The sequence below is a fragment of the Mustelus asterias genome, unplaced genomic scaffold, assembly GCF_964213995.1.
Source record: "Mustelus asterias unplaced genomic scaffold, sMusAst1.hap1.1 HAP1_SCAFFOLD_322, whole genome shotgun sequence".
Taxonomy (NCBI): Eukaryota; Metazoa; Chordata; class Chondrichthyes; order Carcharhiniformes; family Triakidae; genus Mustelus; species Mustelus asterias.
Genome location: NW_027590284.1, coordinates 432724 through 448024, shown reverse-complemented (window position 1 = coordinate 448024; position 15301 = coordinate 432724). Strand labels below are relative to the sequence as shown.

At 45.9% G+C, this 15301-nt stretch overlaps 1 protein-coding gene across 1 annotated transcript in view; it reads left to right on the top strand.

Moving 5' to 3' along the window:
• LOC144486357 (uncharacterized) overlaps positions 1-15301 on the top strand; it is a gene marked incomplete at its 5' end in the record, with an annotated part of 39193 nt that overhangs the window by 8988 nt on the left and 14904 nt on the right. Inside the window, 5 exon segments of the mRNA XM_078204388.1 lie at positions 664-982; positions 1034-2132; positions 5731-5850; positions 10306-10778; positions 13322-13373. Coding sequence (XP_078060514.1) covers positions 664-982; positions 1034-2132; positions 5731-5850; positions 10306-10778; positions 13322-13373 — 2063 coding nt within the window.

The following is a 15301-nucleotide window of genomic DNA, read 5'->3' as shown; positions in this document are numbered from 1 at the left end:
CCAGGCACCCACCACTCTCTGCATGAAAAACGTCCCCTGCACATCTCCCTTAAACGCCCCCCTCTCACCTTGAACCTGTGCCCCCTTATAATTGACACTTCCACCCTGAGAAAAAGCCCTGTCTATGCCTTTAAGAATTTTGTAGACCTCTGACCTCTATCAGATCTCCCTCTGCCTCCATCTTTGCAGTGAAAACAATCCTAGTTTATTCAACCACTCCTTATAGCTGACCCCTTCGAGACCAGCCAACATCCTGGTCAACCTTCAGTCAGGACAGTGTGTGAGTGCCAGTGATGATGTTCACAGACTCCTGTTACCCTGGTCTCTCTAAGTGATAGAGGTTGAGGGTTTGGGAGATTTTAAAGAAGTCCTGGTTGATTGTAGCTATGACTCTCCCTGCCTCTTCCATCTTCTCCTTCTCACCCCTTTCCCTGAAGGAAATTCGTGAACCAGTTGAGTTTTTACAACAATCCGGCAGCTTTCATGGTCACGTTTTCCTCATGCCGGCCCCACAAATTACCAGGTTCATTCAGCTCTATTTCACAACCTGTTTTTGTGGGTTCTCTCTCACTCCCTTTTTTCTGTTTTAAATCAATTTCACAGAGTTTCGGGAGGGCTTGGAGTCAGGAGATTCAAACCAAACATCACATCCGGATCTGACAGTCGCACAACTTATCACAACGTAAATATCATCAGATTTTGAACATGGCAGAAAAAAGCACCGTTCACACTGGGGAGAAACCGTACATGTGTTCTGTGTGTGGAAGAGGCTTCAGCCGATTATCTTACCTGTCGATACACAATCGCAGTCACACCAGGAAGAAACCATAGAAATGTGAGGATTGTGGGAAGAGATTCCAATCCCCATCTTACCTGGAAATGCATTGCCGCAGTCACACTGGGGAAAAACCATTCATCTGCTCCGACTGTGGGAAGGGATTCACTCAGTTAACCAACTTGCTGAGACACCAGCAAGTTCACAGTGGGAAGAAGCCAATGACCTCCTCTGAGTGTGGGATGAAACGCCAGCGAGTTCAGACCGGGGAGAAGCCATTCATCTGCTCCGAGTGTGGGAAGAGATTCTCAAGGTCACCTAACCTGCTGGCACACCAGCGAGTTCACACTGAGGACAGACCTTTTAAATGCCCAGACTGTGGGAAGTGCTTTAAAAGTGCTGGGGAACTCATGTCCCATCAACGTGTTCACACTGACGAGAGACCTTTCAGATGCTCTCACTGCGGGAGTGGGTTCAAGACATCCTCTGCCCTAACTAAACACCAACGCATTCACACTGATGAGAGACGTTTCAGATGCTCTCAGTGTGGAACTACATTCAGGCAATCGCGTAACCTGTCTGTACACCAGCGCATTCACACTGGGGAGAGGCCATTCTCCTGCTCTCAATGTGGGAAGAGATTCACTCACTCATCTAGTCTGCAGAGACACCAGCATGTTCACACTCATGAGAAACCTTACATCTGCTCCAAATGTGGGAAGGGATTCAGTCAGTCCACCAACTTGCTGACACACCAGCAAGTTCACACGACTGAGAGACCATTTAAATGCCTAGAATGTGGGAAGTGCTATAAAAGTTCCGCAAAGCTGCTGTGCCATCAACGTATTCACACTGATGAGATACCGTTCAGGTGCTCTCACTGTGGGACTGGATTCAAGACATCGCCTGCCCTCACATCACATCAGCGCACGCACACTGAGGAGAGACCTTTTAAATGCGCAGAATGTGGGAAATGCTTTAAAAGTTCAGGGGAAAAGGTACGCCATCAACGAGTTCACACCGAGGAGAGATCTTTTAAATGTCCAGACTGTGGGAAGGGCTTTAAAATTTCCAGCAATCTGGTGTCCCATCAACACGTTCACACTGGGGAGAGACCGTTCAGGTGCTCTGATTGTGGGACTGCATTCAGAGAATTATGTCACCTCACTGTGCACCAGCGCACTCACACTGGGGAGAGGCCGTTCACCTGCTCAGAATGTGGAAAGGGATTCTCTCATTCATTCAACTTGCTAATACACCAGCGAGTTCACACTGGGGAGAGGCCGTACACCTGCTCTGTGTGTGGGAAGGGATTTGCTCATTCATCCAATCTGCTGACACACCAGCGAGTTCACAAGTGAGTGGATTTTGCCATCAATTACATTCAGAAATGAACCATATTCATTGGGCTCTGTTTCTGCTGATGCTAATAAACTCCATCTCAGGGCGGCACGGTAACAGTTGTTGGCACTGCTGCTTCACGGCGCTAGGGACCCGAGTTCAATTCCAGCCCTGGAATGCCGGATGACTGCGTGGATTTCCTCCGGCAGTCCAAAGGTTTGTGGGTCAGGTTGATTGGCCATGCTAAGTGGCTCCTCATTGTCAGGGGGATTAGCAGGGCAAATACATGGAGTTACGGTGATAGGGCCTGGGTGGGATTGTTATCAGTGTATGCTCAATGGGCCAAATGGCCTCCTTCTGCACTTAGGTATTCTAGATTTGTGTTAAACATCAAAGAACAAAGAAAATTACAGCACAGGAGCAGGCCCTTCGGCCCTCCAAGCCTGCACTGACCATGCTGCCTGACTTAACTAAAACCCCCTACCCTTCCGGGGACCATAATCTGTCTATTCCCATCCTATTCAGGTACTTGTCAAGATGTCCCTTAATAGTCACTACTTTATCCGCTTCCACTATACCCCTGGCAACGTGTTCCAGGCACCCACTACTCTCTGCGTAAAAGATTTGCCTCATACACCTCCTTTAAACCTTGCCCCTCGCACCTTAAACCTGTGCCCCCTAGTAATTGACTCTTCCACCCTGGGGAAAAAGCTTCTGACTATCCACTCTGTGCATGCCTCTCATAATCTTGCAGACTTCTATCAGGTCTCCCCTCAACCTCCGTCGCTCCAGTGAGAACAAACCAAGTTTCTCCAACCTCTCCTAATAGCTAATGCCCTCCATACCAGGCAACATCCTGGTAAATCTTTTCTGTACCCTCTCCAAAGCCTCCACATCCTTCTGGTAGCGTGGCGACCAGAATTGAACACTATATTCCAAGTGCGGCCTAACTAAGGTTCTATAAAGCTGCAACATGACTTGCCAATTTTTAAACTCAATACCCCGGCCGATGAAGGCAAGCATGCCGTATGCCTTCTTGACTACCTTCTCCACCTGCATTGCCACTTTCAGTGGCCTGTGTACCTGTACACCCAGATCCCTCTGCCTATCAATACTCTGCAGGGTTCTGCCATTTGCTGTATATTTCCTATCTGTATTCGACCTTCCAAAATGCATTACCTCACATTTGTCCGGATTAAACTTCATCTGCCATTTCTCCGCCCAAGTCTCCAACTGATCTATATCCTGCTGTATCCTCTGATGGTCCTCATCGCTATCCGCAAATCCACCAACCTTTGTGTCGTCCGCAAACTTACTAATCAATCCAGTTACATTTTCCTCTAAATCATTTATATATATTACAAACAGCAAAGGTCCCAGCACTGATCCCTGAGGAACACCACTTGTCACAGCCCTCCATTCAGAAACACACCCTTCCACTGCTACCCTCTGTCTTCTTTGACCGAGCCAGTTTTGTATCCACCTTGCTAGCTCACCTCTGATCCCATGCGACTTCACTTTCTGCACCAGTCTGCCATGAGGGACCTTGTCAAAGGCCTTACTGAAGTCCATGTCGACACCATCCACTGCCCTACCCTCATCAATCATCTTCATCACTTCCTCGAAAAACTCGATCAAGTTCGAAAAATATTCACATCGTGAATATTTTTAATAACTCTAATACAAGTCAGTTCCTTTTGAAGGGCTCTCCCCTGTTTCCTCCATCCTCACCTCCAACAACAAGTGTGAGGAGCTCATGGAAGTACTTTGTCACTAAGATTGACGTAATCCAATCAGCTGTCTCTGTTGCTTTGCTCCATTCCATTAGCCCAATGGGCCAAACTGTCTCTAAATATCCCTCTTGTCTGAGCCCGAACTCCCATTTTTCTCCATCCAGTCTCCACACACACCAGTGGGTTCATACTGCAGAGAGAGGATTTAAATGCTGAGACTGTGACAGGAGCTTTAAAAACCCACATTCACTGATGGTTCACCAGTGCATTCAGTCCGTTCCACTCCACTCATCTGCTCTCAGTGCAGGGAGAGGTTCAAGCGATTGTCCATCCTGCAGCAACAGCAGAGAGTTCACACCAGGGAGAGGTCATTCACCTGCTCCATGTGTGGGAAGCAATTCACTGATTCATTCGTTTTGTTAACACACCAGTGAGTTCACACTGATGGAATGTGTTTCAAATGTCTGGATTGTGGGAAATGTTTTAAAATTTCTATGAATCTGATGTGCTATCAGCAGGTTCACACTGACAGCAGACCATCCAGAGTCTCTCACTATGGGACTGGGTTCAGCTGGTCATGTGAACTCAGTGTCCACCAGTGCACTCACTCTGGGAGAGGCTGTTCACTTGCTCCATGTTTAGCAAGAGATTTACTCAGTCATCCCACTTCACTGCACATCAACTTGTTCACACTGATCAGGAACTTTTTCAAACTTCTGACTCTGAGCAGCGATTTAAATGCAAAATGTATCTGCGGATACACAAACACATTCACAGGCTGTTCACCTGCTCCATGTGAGAAGAGATTCATTTGGTTACCTCACATTCTGACACACCAGCAAGTTCATAAGTTACTACAGGGGCTGGATTCTGCTGTTATTGCTGCTGCTGTGAATCACATTCAGGACTGGACTATGTTCATTCTGATATTTGGAGTTTGTTTCTGATTATGTTAATAATCCCTGTAACTGGACTGGAGTTTAATATTCCAAATAAATGTGAAATAAAACAGTGATATTTGAATACATAGTTGCAGATGTTCGTCTTTCCCAGCTGAATGTTTAACATTGACTGGCTGGAGCTCAGAAGGGGCAATCTGGGGGAGGTTCATACAGCAGGAACAGAACTGCAGTCTGTTCCTGCCATAGGGTTACACTGAGAGGGACAAACAGCACTTTGGACTTTCTCATCTCTCTTCACTGACAGCAAAGTGGGTTAATCCTGAGGTGTGTAAGAAATGTGTCCCAACTGCTCTTTTCCAAAATCCAGAGCTCCTAAACATGGAACAGAAGGCTCTTTTATAACTATGTTTCGAGTCAGGTGAACAATTGTGAAAGAAAATCAAAATATTACAGATGCTGGAAATCGGAAATAAAAACAAAGCTAGAAAAACTCAGCAGGTTTGGTAGCATCTCTGCAGAAACAGAGCTAATGTTTTCAAACTGAAGAGTCATATTGGACTGGAAACATTGACTCTGTTTCTGTCTTTACAAATACCGTCACACAGCTGCCGTGAGTTTGCAAAAATTTGGAACAACGGTGAAGGCTGGAAACATGCTGTCAAATCAAAGATTAGTGTGAAACTGGGACGTGTTCCTGACTGAAAGTGAAACAGCAGGTTTAAATTCCCAGACTGACAAATGATTGTGGTAATTACACTGTGCACACTCTTTCAAGGAAGGTGTTAATTAATTTAAAATAAGCCTGTTTAAATATATTTTCATAGAAAATAGGAACAGGAGTAAGCCATTCTCGGCCAGGCCAGTCATTCTGATCATGGACCACAAAAGATGTATTTGTCTTTGACAACATCAAGTGGCAATGGCGGTGCCATTACCCAGCATGCACCGAGAGGGTGACGATACCCTATCTTCAATACAGGAGATCATTGCGCAGGCTCAGTGCCTCTCTGACTGGAGCATGCGCAGTGCGGTGTAGGCAGTGGTCGGATGGGGTGGTGTCGGAGCAGCAGGGAGAGCAGAAACTGATTGTAGACACCGGGTGAGTGAGGTTAAATGGAGCCTGAGAGTCAAAAAGGAGGACTCATAAACACCCGGTATAGGAAGCGGAGCTTTCATAAACATCGGATATTAGCTTCAAACCACAAATAAGACGCCCGAGGCCCTGCCTGACCGATTTTGCAGCCTCCATCTTTCGAGAACAATGGGCAGCGTGACCGCCATATTTATAGGGGGCAATGGACAGCAGGGCGGTGGCCATCTTTATAGGGGGCAATGGGCAACAGGGCGCATATGCAGCCGCCACCTCTATTGGAGGCAGTGGGCATTGATTCCAGAAGTTAGTTCCTGGCCTCCAGAATTGGTCTCTTTTTCATTAAGCCACAGAAACATTGAATTATTACACTACAGAAAATGACTAACCCGTCATGCATTTGCTGGTTCTCTACAAGGAAATCAGCTCATCCCACTACCCTGTCTTTTCACTAACAAGACCAACAGAAAATATTTCCCATCCCCAAAACGGGCGGCACGGTAGCACAGTGGTTAGCACTGCTGCTTCACAGCTCCAGGGACCTGGGTTCGATTCCTGGCTTGGGTCACTGTCTGTGCGGAGTTTGCACATTCTCCTCGTGTCTGTGTGGGTTTCCTCCGGGTGTTCTGGTTTCCTTCCACAGTCCAAAGATGTGCCGGTTAGGTTGATTGGCTATGCTAAAAAAAAATTGCCCGAGTGTCCTGGGATGTGTGGATTAGCGGGTAAAATATGTAGGGATATGGGGGTAGGGCCTGGGTGGGATTGTGGTTCGTGCAGACTCGATGGGCCGAATGGCATCTTTCTGCACTGTAGGGTTTCTCTGAAATTACCTGTGGAGAAGATTATGTTTTATCTTCTTCAACAGCTGCAGTCCATGTGGTGAAGGTGCTCTCCTTTAGGTCAAGAGTTACAGGCTATTCACCCAGTGATGATGAAGGGACAGTGATACATCTCCAAATCAATAATTACAATGTGTATTTATACAGCATCTTTCATGTACTGGAGTTTCTCAGGTGTGTTATAAAGCAACATTTGACATAGAGTCATGTGAGCAGACATGAGGGTGGATGGGTAAAGGCTTGGTTAAAGAGGTAGTTTTAATGAGTATCTTAAAGGGGGGGGGGAAGGATGATAGAGAGGGGGAGCAGTTTAGGGGGAAATTCCAAAGATTATGGCCTTGGTAACTGGGAGTGCGGACACGTATGATGGAGTGATTAAAACTGTGAATGCTGAGGAAGCCAGAATGAAAGGAATGCAGAGATATTGGAGGGTTGTGAGGCGAGAGGAGATTACAGAGATAGGGAGGGGGGAAACGATGGAGGTACTTGAGGACAAGGATGAGAAATTTAAAATGTTGATTCATAAACAGGAGCCTTTGTAGCACAGGGGTGATGGGTGAACAAGATTTGGAATGAGTAAACACGTGGGCAGCAGAATTGTGATGACTTCAAGTTAATAGACAGGTTGAGTGAGGGAGACCGGCCAGGGGTGTGTTAGAATTATTAAGTCTAATGGTAACAAGCACTCAGATCCTGCATGGACCAGCTGGCAGGGGTATTCGCAGACATCATCAACCTCTCTTTACAACAATTTGAGGTCCTATCTGCTTCAAGAAGATGACCATCATCTCAGTACCAAAGAAAAGCCAAGCAGCATGCCTTAATGACTATCATCCGGTGGGTCTAACATCCATCATTATGAAGTGCTTCGAAAGGTTAGTCATGGTACGAATCAATTCCAGCCTCTCGGACTGCCTGGATCCACTACAGTTTGCCTACCGCCCAACAAGTCCACAGCAGACACCAATTCCCTGGCCCTGCACTCAACCCTGGAACATCGAGATTACAAAGACAGCTATGTCAGACCCTATTTATTGACTACAGTTCAGCCTTCAACATCATTATTCCCACGAAACTCATCTCCAAACTCCGTGGCCTGGGTCTCGGCATCTCCCTCTGCGACTGGATGCTGAACTTCCTAACTCACAGACCACAATCTGTAAGGATAGGCAACAACACCTCCTCCACGATCATCCTCAACACCGATGCCCCACAAGGCTGTGTTCTCAGCCCCGACTATACTCCTTATACACCTATGACTGTGGGGCTAAATTTCCCTCCAACTCGATTTTCAAGTTTGCTGGTGACACCACCGTAGTGGGTCGGATCTCCAACAATGACAAGACAGAATACAGGAATGAGATAGAGAATCTGGTGAACTGGTGCAGTAACAATAATCTCCCCCTCATTGTAAACAGAAATGAAGGAGATTGCCATCGACAGAAGGAAACATAGTGGAGAACGTGTCCTGTCTACATCAACGGGGATGAAGAAGAAATGGTCGAAAGCTTCATGTTTTTAGGTGCCCAGATCATTAACAACCTGTCCTGGTCCCCCCAAGCCAACACTATAGTTAAGAAAGCCCACCAACACCTCTACTTTCTCAGAAGACGAAGGAAAATCTCGCAGGATCCAGGGTGAGGTAGCTAAATGGATACAAAATTGGCTTGATGACAGAAGCCAGAGGGTAGTTGTAGAGGGTTGTTTTTCAAACTGGAGACCTGTGACCAGCGGAGTGCCTCAGGGATCAGTGCTGGGTCCACTGTTATTTGTCATTTATATGAATGATTTGGATGAGAATATAGGAGGCATGGTTAGTAAGTTTGCAGATGACACCAAGATTGGTGGCATAGTGGATAGTGAAGAAGGTTATCTCGGATTGCAACGGGATCTTGATCAATTGGGTCAGTGAGCCGACGAATGGCAGATGGAGTTTAATTTAGATAAATGCGACGTATTGCATTTTGGTAGATTGAACCAGGGCAGGACTTACTCAGTTAATGGTAGGCCATTGGGGAGAGTTACAGAACAAAGACATCTCAGGGTACAGGTTCATAGCTCATTGACAGTGGAGTCACAGGTGGACAGAGTGGTGAAGAAGGCATTCAGCATTCTTGGTTTCATTGGTCAGAACATTGAATACAGGAGTTGTTGAAGTTGTACAAGACATTGGTAAGGCCACACTTGGAATACTGTGTTCAGTTCTGGTCACCCTATTATAGAAAGGATATTATTAAACTAGAAGAGTGCAGAAGAGATTTACTGGGATGCTACCGGGACTTGATGGATTGAGTTGTAAGGAGAGGCTGGATAGACTGGGACTTTTTTTCTCTGGAGCATAGAAGGCTGAGGGGTGATCTTATAGAGGTCTATAAAATAATGAGAGGCATAGATGAGCTAGATAGTCAATATCTTTTCCCAAAGGTAGGGGAGTCTAAAACCTGAGGGCATGGGTTTAAGGTGAGAGGGGAGAGATACAAAAGGATCCAGAGGGGCAAAGTGTCTGGAACAAGCTGCCAGAGGTAGTAGTAGAGGTGGGTACAATTTTGTCTTTTAAAAAACGTTGTAGACAGTTACATGGGTATAGAGGGATAAGGGCCAAATGTGAGCAATTGGGACAAGCTTAGGGTTTTTAAAAAAAAGTGCAGCATGGACAAGTTGGGCCGAAGGGCCTGTTTCCATGCTGTAAACCTCTATGACTCTATGAAATTTGGCCTGTTAGCTATGACTCGCACCAACTTTTACAGATGCACCATAGAAAGCATTAGCATCAGCTTGGTATGGCTCCTGCTCTGCCCAAAGACCGCAAGGAACTACAGAATGTCGTGAATGTAGCCCAATCCATCACTCAAACCAGCCTCCCATCCATTGACTCTGTCTACATTTCCTGCTGCCTTGCTAAAGCAGCCAGTATAATTAAGGACTCCATGCACCCCGGCCATTCTCTCTTCCACCTTCTTACGTCAGGAAAAAGATACAAAAGTCTGAGGTCACATACCAACCGACTCGAGGACAGCTTCTTCCCTGCTGCCATCAGACTTTTGAATGGACCTACGTTGCATTAAGTTGATCTTTCTTTCCACCCTAGCTATAACTGTAGCACTACAGTAGCGTTTCCTTCTCTATGAATGGTATGCTTTGTCTGTATAGCACACAGGAAACAATACTTTTCACTGTATGTTAATACATGTGACAATAATAAATCAAATCAAAACAAAGGAATGGGTGACGGTTTCAGCAGCAGATGAACTGAGAGGAGACTGGAGTTGGGTGATGTTACTGAGGTGGAACTGGTCTTGGTAATGATGTGGATTTGTGGTCAGATTCTCAGGTTGGGTGAAATATTTTGCTATGGTTGTGGCTCAGTCTCGGACAGTTTCCGAGGAGAGGGATGGAGTCAGTGGGTAGAATTTGTAGCAGAGAGCGGTGACAATAACTGCAGTTTTCCCAGGATTAAAATGGAGGAAAATTCTAGCCCAGAGCTGGAGAGATCTTTCAGGGAATCAAAGGATTTGAGGAGGGGGTGGGAAATTGGCACTAAAACCAGCTCAGTTTCACAACCTGCCTTTCTGTTTTTGAGAGTTCTCTCTCACTCCCTTTTTTCTGTTTTAAATCAGTTTCACAGGGCGTTAGAAGGGGAAGATTTGCAGTCAGGGAAACTGAAACCAAACATCACATCAGGATCTGAATATCATCGGGTTTTTAACATGCAAGAAAACAGCAATGTTCACAGTGTAGATAAACCGTGGAAATCTGGGGACTGTGAGCAGGGATTCAGATCCCCGTCTGAGCTGGAAACTCATCAGCCCTGTCACACTGGGGAGAGGCCATTCACCTGCCCTGAGTGTGGGAAGGGATTCACTTGGTCATCCAACCTGTTGAGGCACCAGCGTGTTCATAATGCGCAGAAGCCATTCACCTGTCCCGAGTGTGGGAAGGGATTCACTCGATCATCTGGGCTGCAACAACACCACCGAGTTCACACTGGGGAGAGGCCATTCACCTGCTCCAAGTGTGGGAAGGGATTTACTGATTCATCCACTCTGCTGAAACATCAGCAAGTTCACACTGATGAGAGACCGTTTAAATGCCTGGACTGTGAGAAGTGCTATAAAAGCTCTCAGAATCTAATGCGACATCAGCATGTTCACACTGACGAGAGACCCTTCAGATGCTCTCACTGTGAGACTGGGTTCAGACAATCATCTGAACTCACTGCACATCAGCGAATTCACACTGGGGAGAAGCCGTTCATCTGTTGCAAATGTGGGAAGAGATTCACTCGATCATCAGGGCTTCTACAACACAATCGAGTTCACACAGGGGAGAGAACATTCACCTGCTCCAAATGTGGGAAGGGATTCAGCGATTCGTCCACTCTGCTGAAACACCAGCAAGTTCACACTGACGAGAGACCTTTTAAATGTGCTGACTGTGAGAAATGCTATAAAGGTTCTGTGGACCTGATGCGCCATCAGCTTGTTCACACTGACGAGAGACCGTTCAGGTGCTCTCACTGCGGGACTGGGTTTAGACAATTATGTCAACTGACTGCACACCAGCGGGTTCACACTGGGGAGAAGCCATTCATCTGTTTGCAGTGTGAGAAAGGATTCACTCAATCAGCCACCCTGCAGAGACACCAGCGAATTCACACTGGGGAGAGACCATTCACCTGCTTCGTGTGTGGGAAGAGATTCACTCGCTCATCCACCCTGATGAGTCACCAGCGAGTTCACAAATAATCAGTGACTGGATTTTACTGTAAATCACATCCAGGAATGAATTATGTTCATTGACGTCCATTTATTTAAACGGATGAAGTGAGTGGTAATTACAAAAGGAGACAGAATGGCTGTGTGAATTTAAACTCTGAGGATTTTTTATGCATTTGTGGGACATGGGCGTCACTGCATGGCCGGCATTTATTGCCCATCCCTAGTTACCATCGAACTGAGTGGCTCACTGGGCCATTTCAGAGGGCAGTTGATCGTCAACCGCATTGCTGTGCCTCTGGAGTCACATGTAGGCCAGACAGGTAAGGACAGCAGATTTCCTTCCCCAAACGGACATTCATGGGGTGGTACAGTGGTTAGCACTGTTGCCTCACAGCGCCAGGGACTGGAGTTCGATTCCCAGCTTGGGTCACTGTCTGTGTGGAGTTTGCACGTTCTCTGTGTGTCTGCGTGGGTTTCCTCCGGGTGCTCCGGTTTCCTCCCACAGTCTGAAAGACATGCTGGTTAGGGTGCATTGACTCGAACAAATGCCGGAGTGTGGCAACCAGGGGAATTTCACAGTAACCTCACTGCACTGTTAATATAAGCCTACTTGTGACTAATAAATAAACTTTACTTTTTGCTTTACTGAACCAAATGGTTTTTTTCTGACAATTGACAATGGTTTCATGGTCAGCAGTAGATTCTTAATCCTGATTTTTTAAAAATTGAATTCAATTATTTTTATTGAATTAAATGTACGAGGCAAGTTTTTTTTTTACCAAGAGTGGCAGGTGCCTGGAACTCGCTGCTGGGGGAGGTAGTGGAAGCAGATATGATAGTGACTTTTAAGGGACACCTGGACAAATGCATGAATAAAATGGGAATAGAGGGATATGGTCCCCGGAGGCCTTTTTAGTTCAGACGGGCAGCATAATCAGTGCAGGCTTGGAGGGCCAAAGAGCCTGTTCCTGTGCTATAATTTTCTTTTTTCTTGTTCTTTGTTCAAATTACACCACTTGCTGTGGTGGGATTTGAACCCGGTCCCCAGAACATAAGCTGAGTTTATGGATTAAGTCCAGGGATAATAGCATTGGGCCATCACCTCTCATCTGGAACAAAACTGTTTTCACTACTAAGGCTCTGCTGTGATGTAATAGTCTCTATGACATCATCGCAGCAGGACTGGATGACATCATCAGAGTCCATTGTTTCTGAATGATCCACATCAGTAACAACAGGAAATACTCATCAAGCTGAGCACATTATCTAGGCTGACACTGCAGTCTGACATTGAGGGACTGCTGCACTCTGTCACACACTGTCCTTCACATGGAGCTTGTGGAGGCTCTGGCCACAACCTTCCAATCCTTATAGAGTCGTAGTGACAAAGGACAGAGAATGTAAATGTTACATCCCTGTTCAAAAACACAGCAATTACAGAACAATCAGCTTAACATCAGCAGTGGGGAAAAGCCAATAATCTGGGACACAATCAACTGACACTTGGAAAAGTATGGATTATAATTTCCAGTATTTTCTGTTTTTAAATACTGAAAACTTCCCTAGATCTCAAGGCTGGGAGAGACATTCTAGAAAGTATAGGGAGCTGGGACTTGTCCATGATAAGAAACAATACTTTTCATTTTATGCTAATACTTGTGACAATAATAAGTCAAATTTTAAAAAAATGAGTGTAACTGAAGGCCTGAGACTGAAATAATCTGGAGTTAAAAGGAGAAAAGAACCAAAAAACAGAAGTCAGTAACAAGACATCAATTAATCTCTTATCCTGGAGAAATCAAGGATTTAACACACCGTGTGTTTGGAACAAAGCTGATTTATTTAACAGATTTCAGAATATTAAATTCCAGGTCAGTTAGAGATTAACATCAGAAGAAATAAATGTTAATTGTCTGATTGAAGATGGTCGAGAGGAGATTAATACAGGTATTCAAGATCCTGAGGAATTGGGCAGGTGAAATAGTGAGAAAATGTTCCCACCAAGAGAACATCAAGAACTAGAGGGCACAGACCTATGTTAATGGGGAAAACAGAGTCAAAGTGATGCAAGGAAAATTATTTTCACCTAGTGAGTGGTTGGAGTCTGGAATAAACGTCCTGTGAGAGCAGTGGAGGCAGGTTTGATCAAGGTACTCAAAAGAGAATTGGATTGTTATCTGAAAAGAAAGAGTGTGCAAGGTTACAGAAGTATGGCAGGGGAATGGGATAAGGCTCTTTCAGTGAGCCAGTGCAGACTTGGTGGGCTGAATGGCCTCTTTCTGTACTGTGAAGAATCGGTGACGAGAGTTCCTGAATGATGGGGAAAGATCACAGACAGTGGTTCTTAAAGGGAAATGGCAACCCCAAAAACACAATCAGCTCTCGATCGAGAATATTAAACTCCAGCCCAGCGACAGGGATTATTATCAGCAGAAACAAACCTCAAATGTCAGAATGAATGTGGCTCACTCCTGGATGTGATTAACAGCAGCAGGTACAGCAGAATCCACTCCCTGCACTCACTCGTGAAGTCGCTGGTGTGTCACCAGGTGGGAGGAGGTAGTGAATCCCTTCCCACACTCTGAGCAGGTGAATGGTCTCTCCCCAGTGTGAAGTCGCTGATGTGCTTTGAGGCTGGATGAATGTCTGAAGCTCTTTCCACAGTCAGTGCAGCTGAATGGCCTCTCCTCAGTGTGAACTCGCTGGTGTGTCACAAGGTTGGATGAATTAATGAATCGCTTCCCACACACGGAGCAGGTGAACGGCCTCTCTCCAGTGTGAACTCTCCTGTGTAATTGTAGGTTATACATCTGGACGAATCCCTTCCCACACACAGAGCAAGTGTATGGTCTCTCTCCTGTGTGAACTCGCTGGTGTAATGTTAGGCAGGATGATTGAGTAAATTCCTTCCAACACACGGGACACGTGAAGGGTCTCTCCCCTGTGTGGGTGCGTCGATGAGTTTCCAGTTTGGATGGGCAAGTGAATGCTTTCCCACAGTCCCCACATATCCACGGTTTTTCTATGGTGTCAGTATCATCATGTCTCTCCATATTGAGTGATTAGTTGAAGCCTCGTCCACACACAGAACACATGCACAGATTCACATTGCTGTGAATGGTGTGATGTTTTCTCAGGCTGTGTAACTGGTTAAAGCTCTTTCCACAGTCAGTTCACTGGAAAACTCTCACTCGGGTGTATGTCTGTCTCAGTGCTTTTCCAGTCACACTGATGTTTGAAATCTTTTCCCGCACTCCACATTCAAAGTCTGATCGTGTTCAGGTGCTGGTGAATTGAGCGACTGTTAAATCTTGATTCAATTTTTCTGACTGTAAATCTTCCCCATCAAATATCCTGCAAAAGAAGAAGTTTACAAAACTACTGTCAGTCCAGGATAGAAATTCTGATCAGACAAGTCTAATTTCTAAGGAACAACTTTTCTGCTCTTGTTCCCCAAAACAGTAAATCTGTCCCATACACTCTCCCTCTTCCCTGAGCAGAGGGCGGCATGGTGGCGCAGTGGTTAGCCCTGTGCCTCACAGCCCCAGTGACCCGATTTGATTCCCAGCTTGGGTCACTGTCTGTGTGGAGTTTGCATGTTCTCCCGTGTCTGCATGGGTTTCCTGCAGGTGCTCTGGTTTCCTCCCACAGTCCAAACATGTGCGGGTTAGATAGATTGGCTATGCTAAATTACCCCTGAGTGTCAGGGGGGCTAGCTAGGATAAATGCATGTGGTAATGGGGATAGGGCCTGGGTGGGATTGTGGTCAGTGCAGACTCAATGGGCCAAATGGCCTCCCTCTGCACTGTAGAATTCTATGAGATCCAAATGAAATGCGTATTTTTCATGCATCCTTACAACTAATTTGTACAAATCACTCCAAGGCCTGTTCCTATCTCTGGA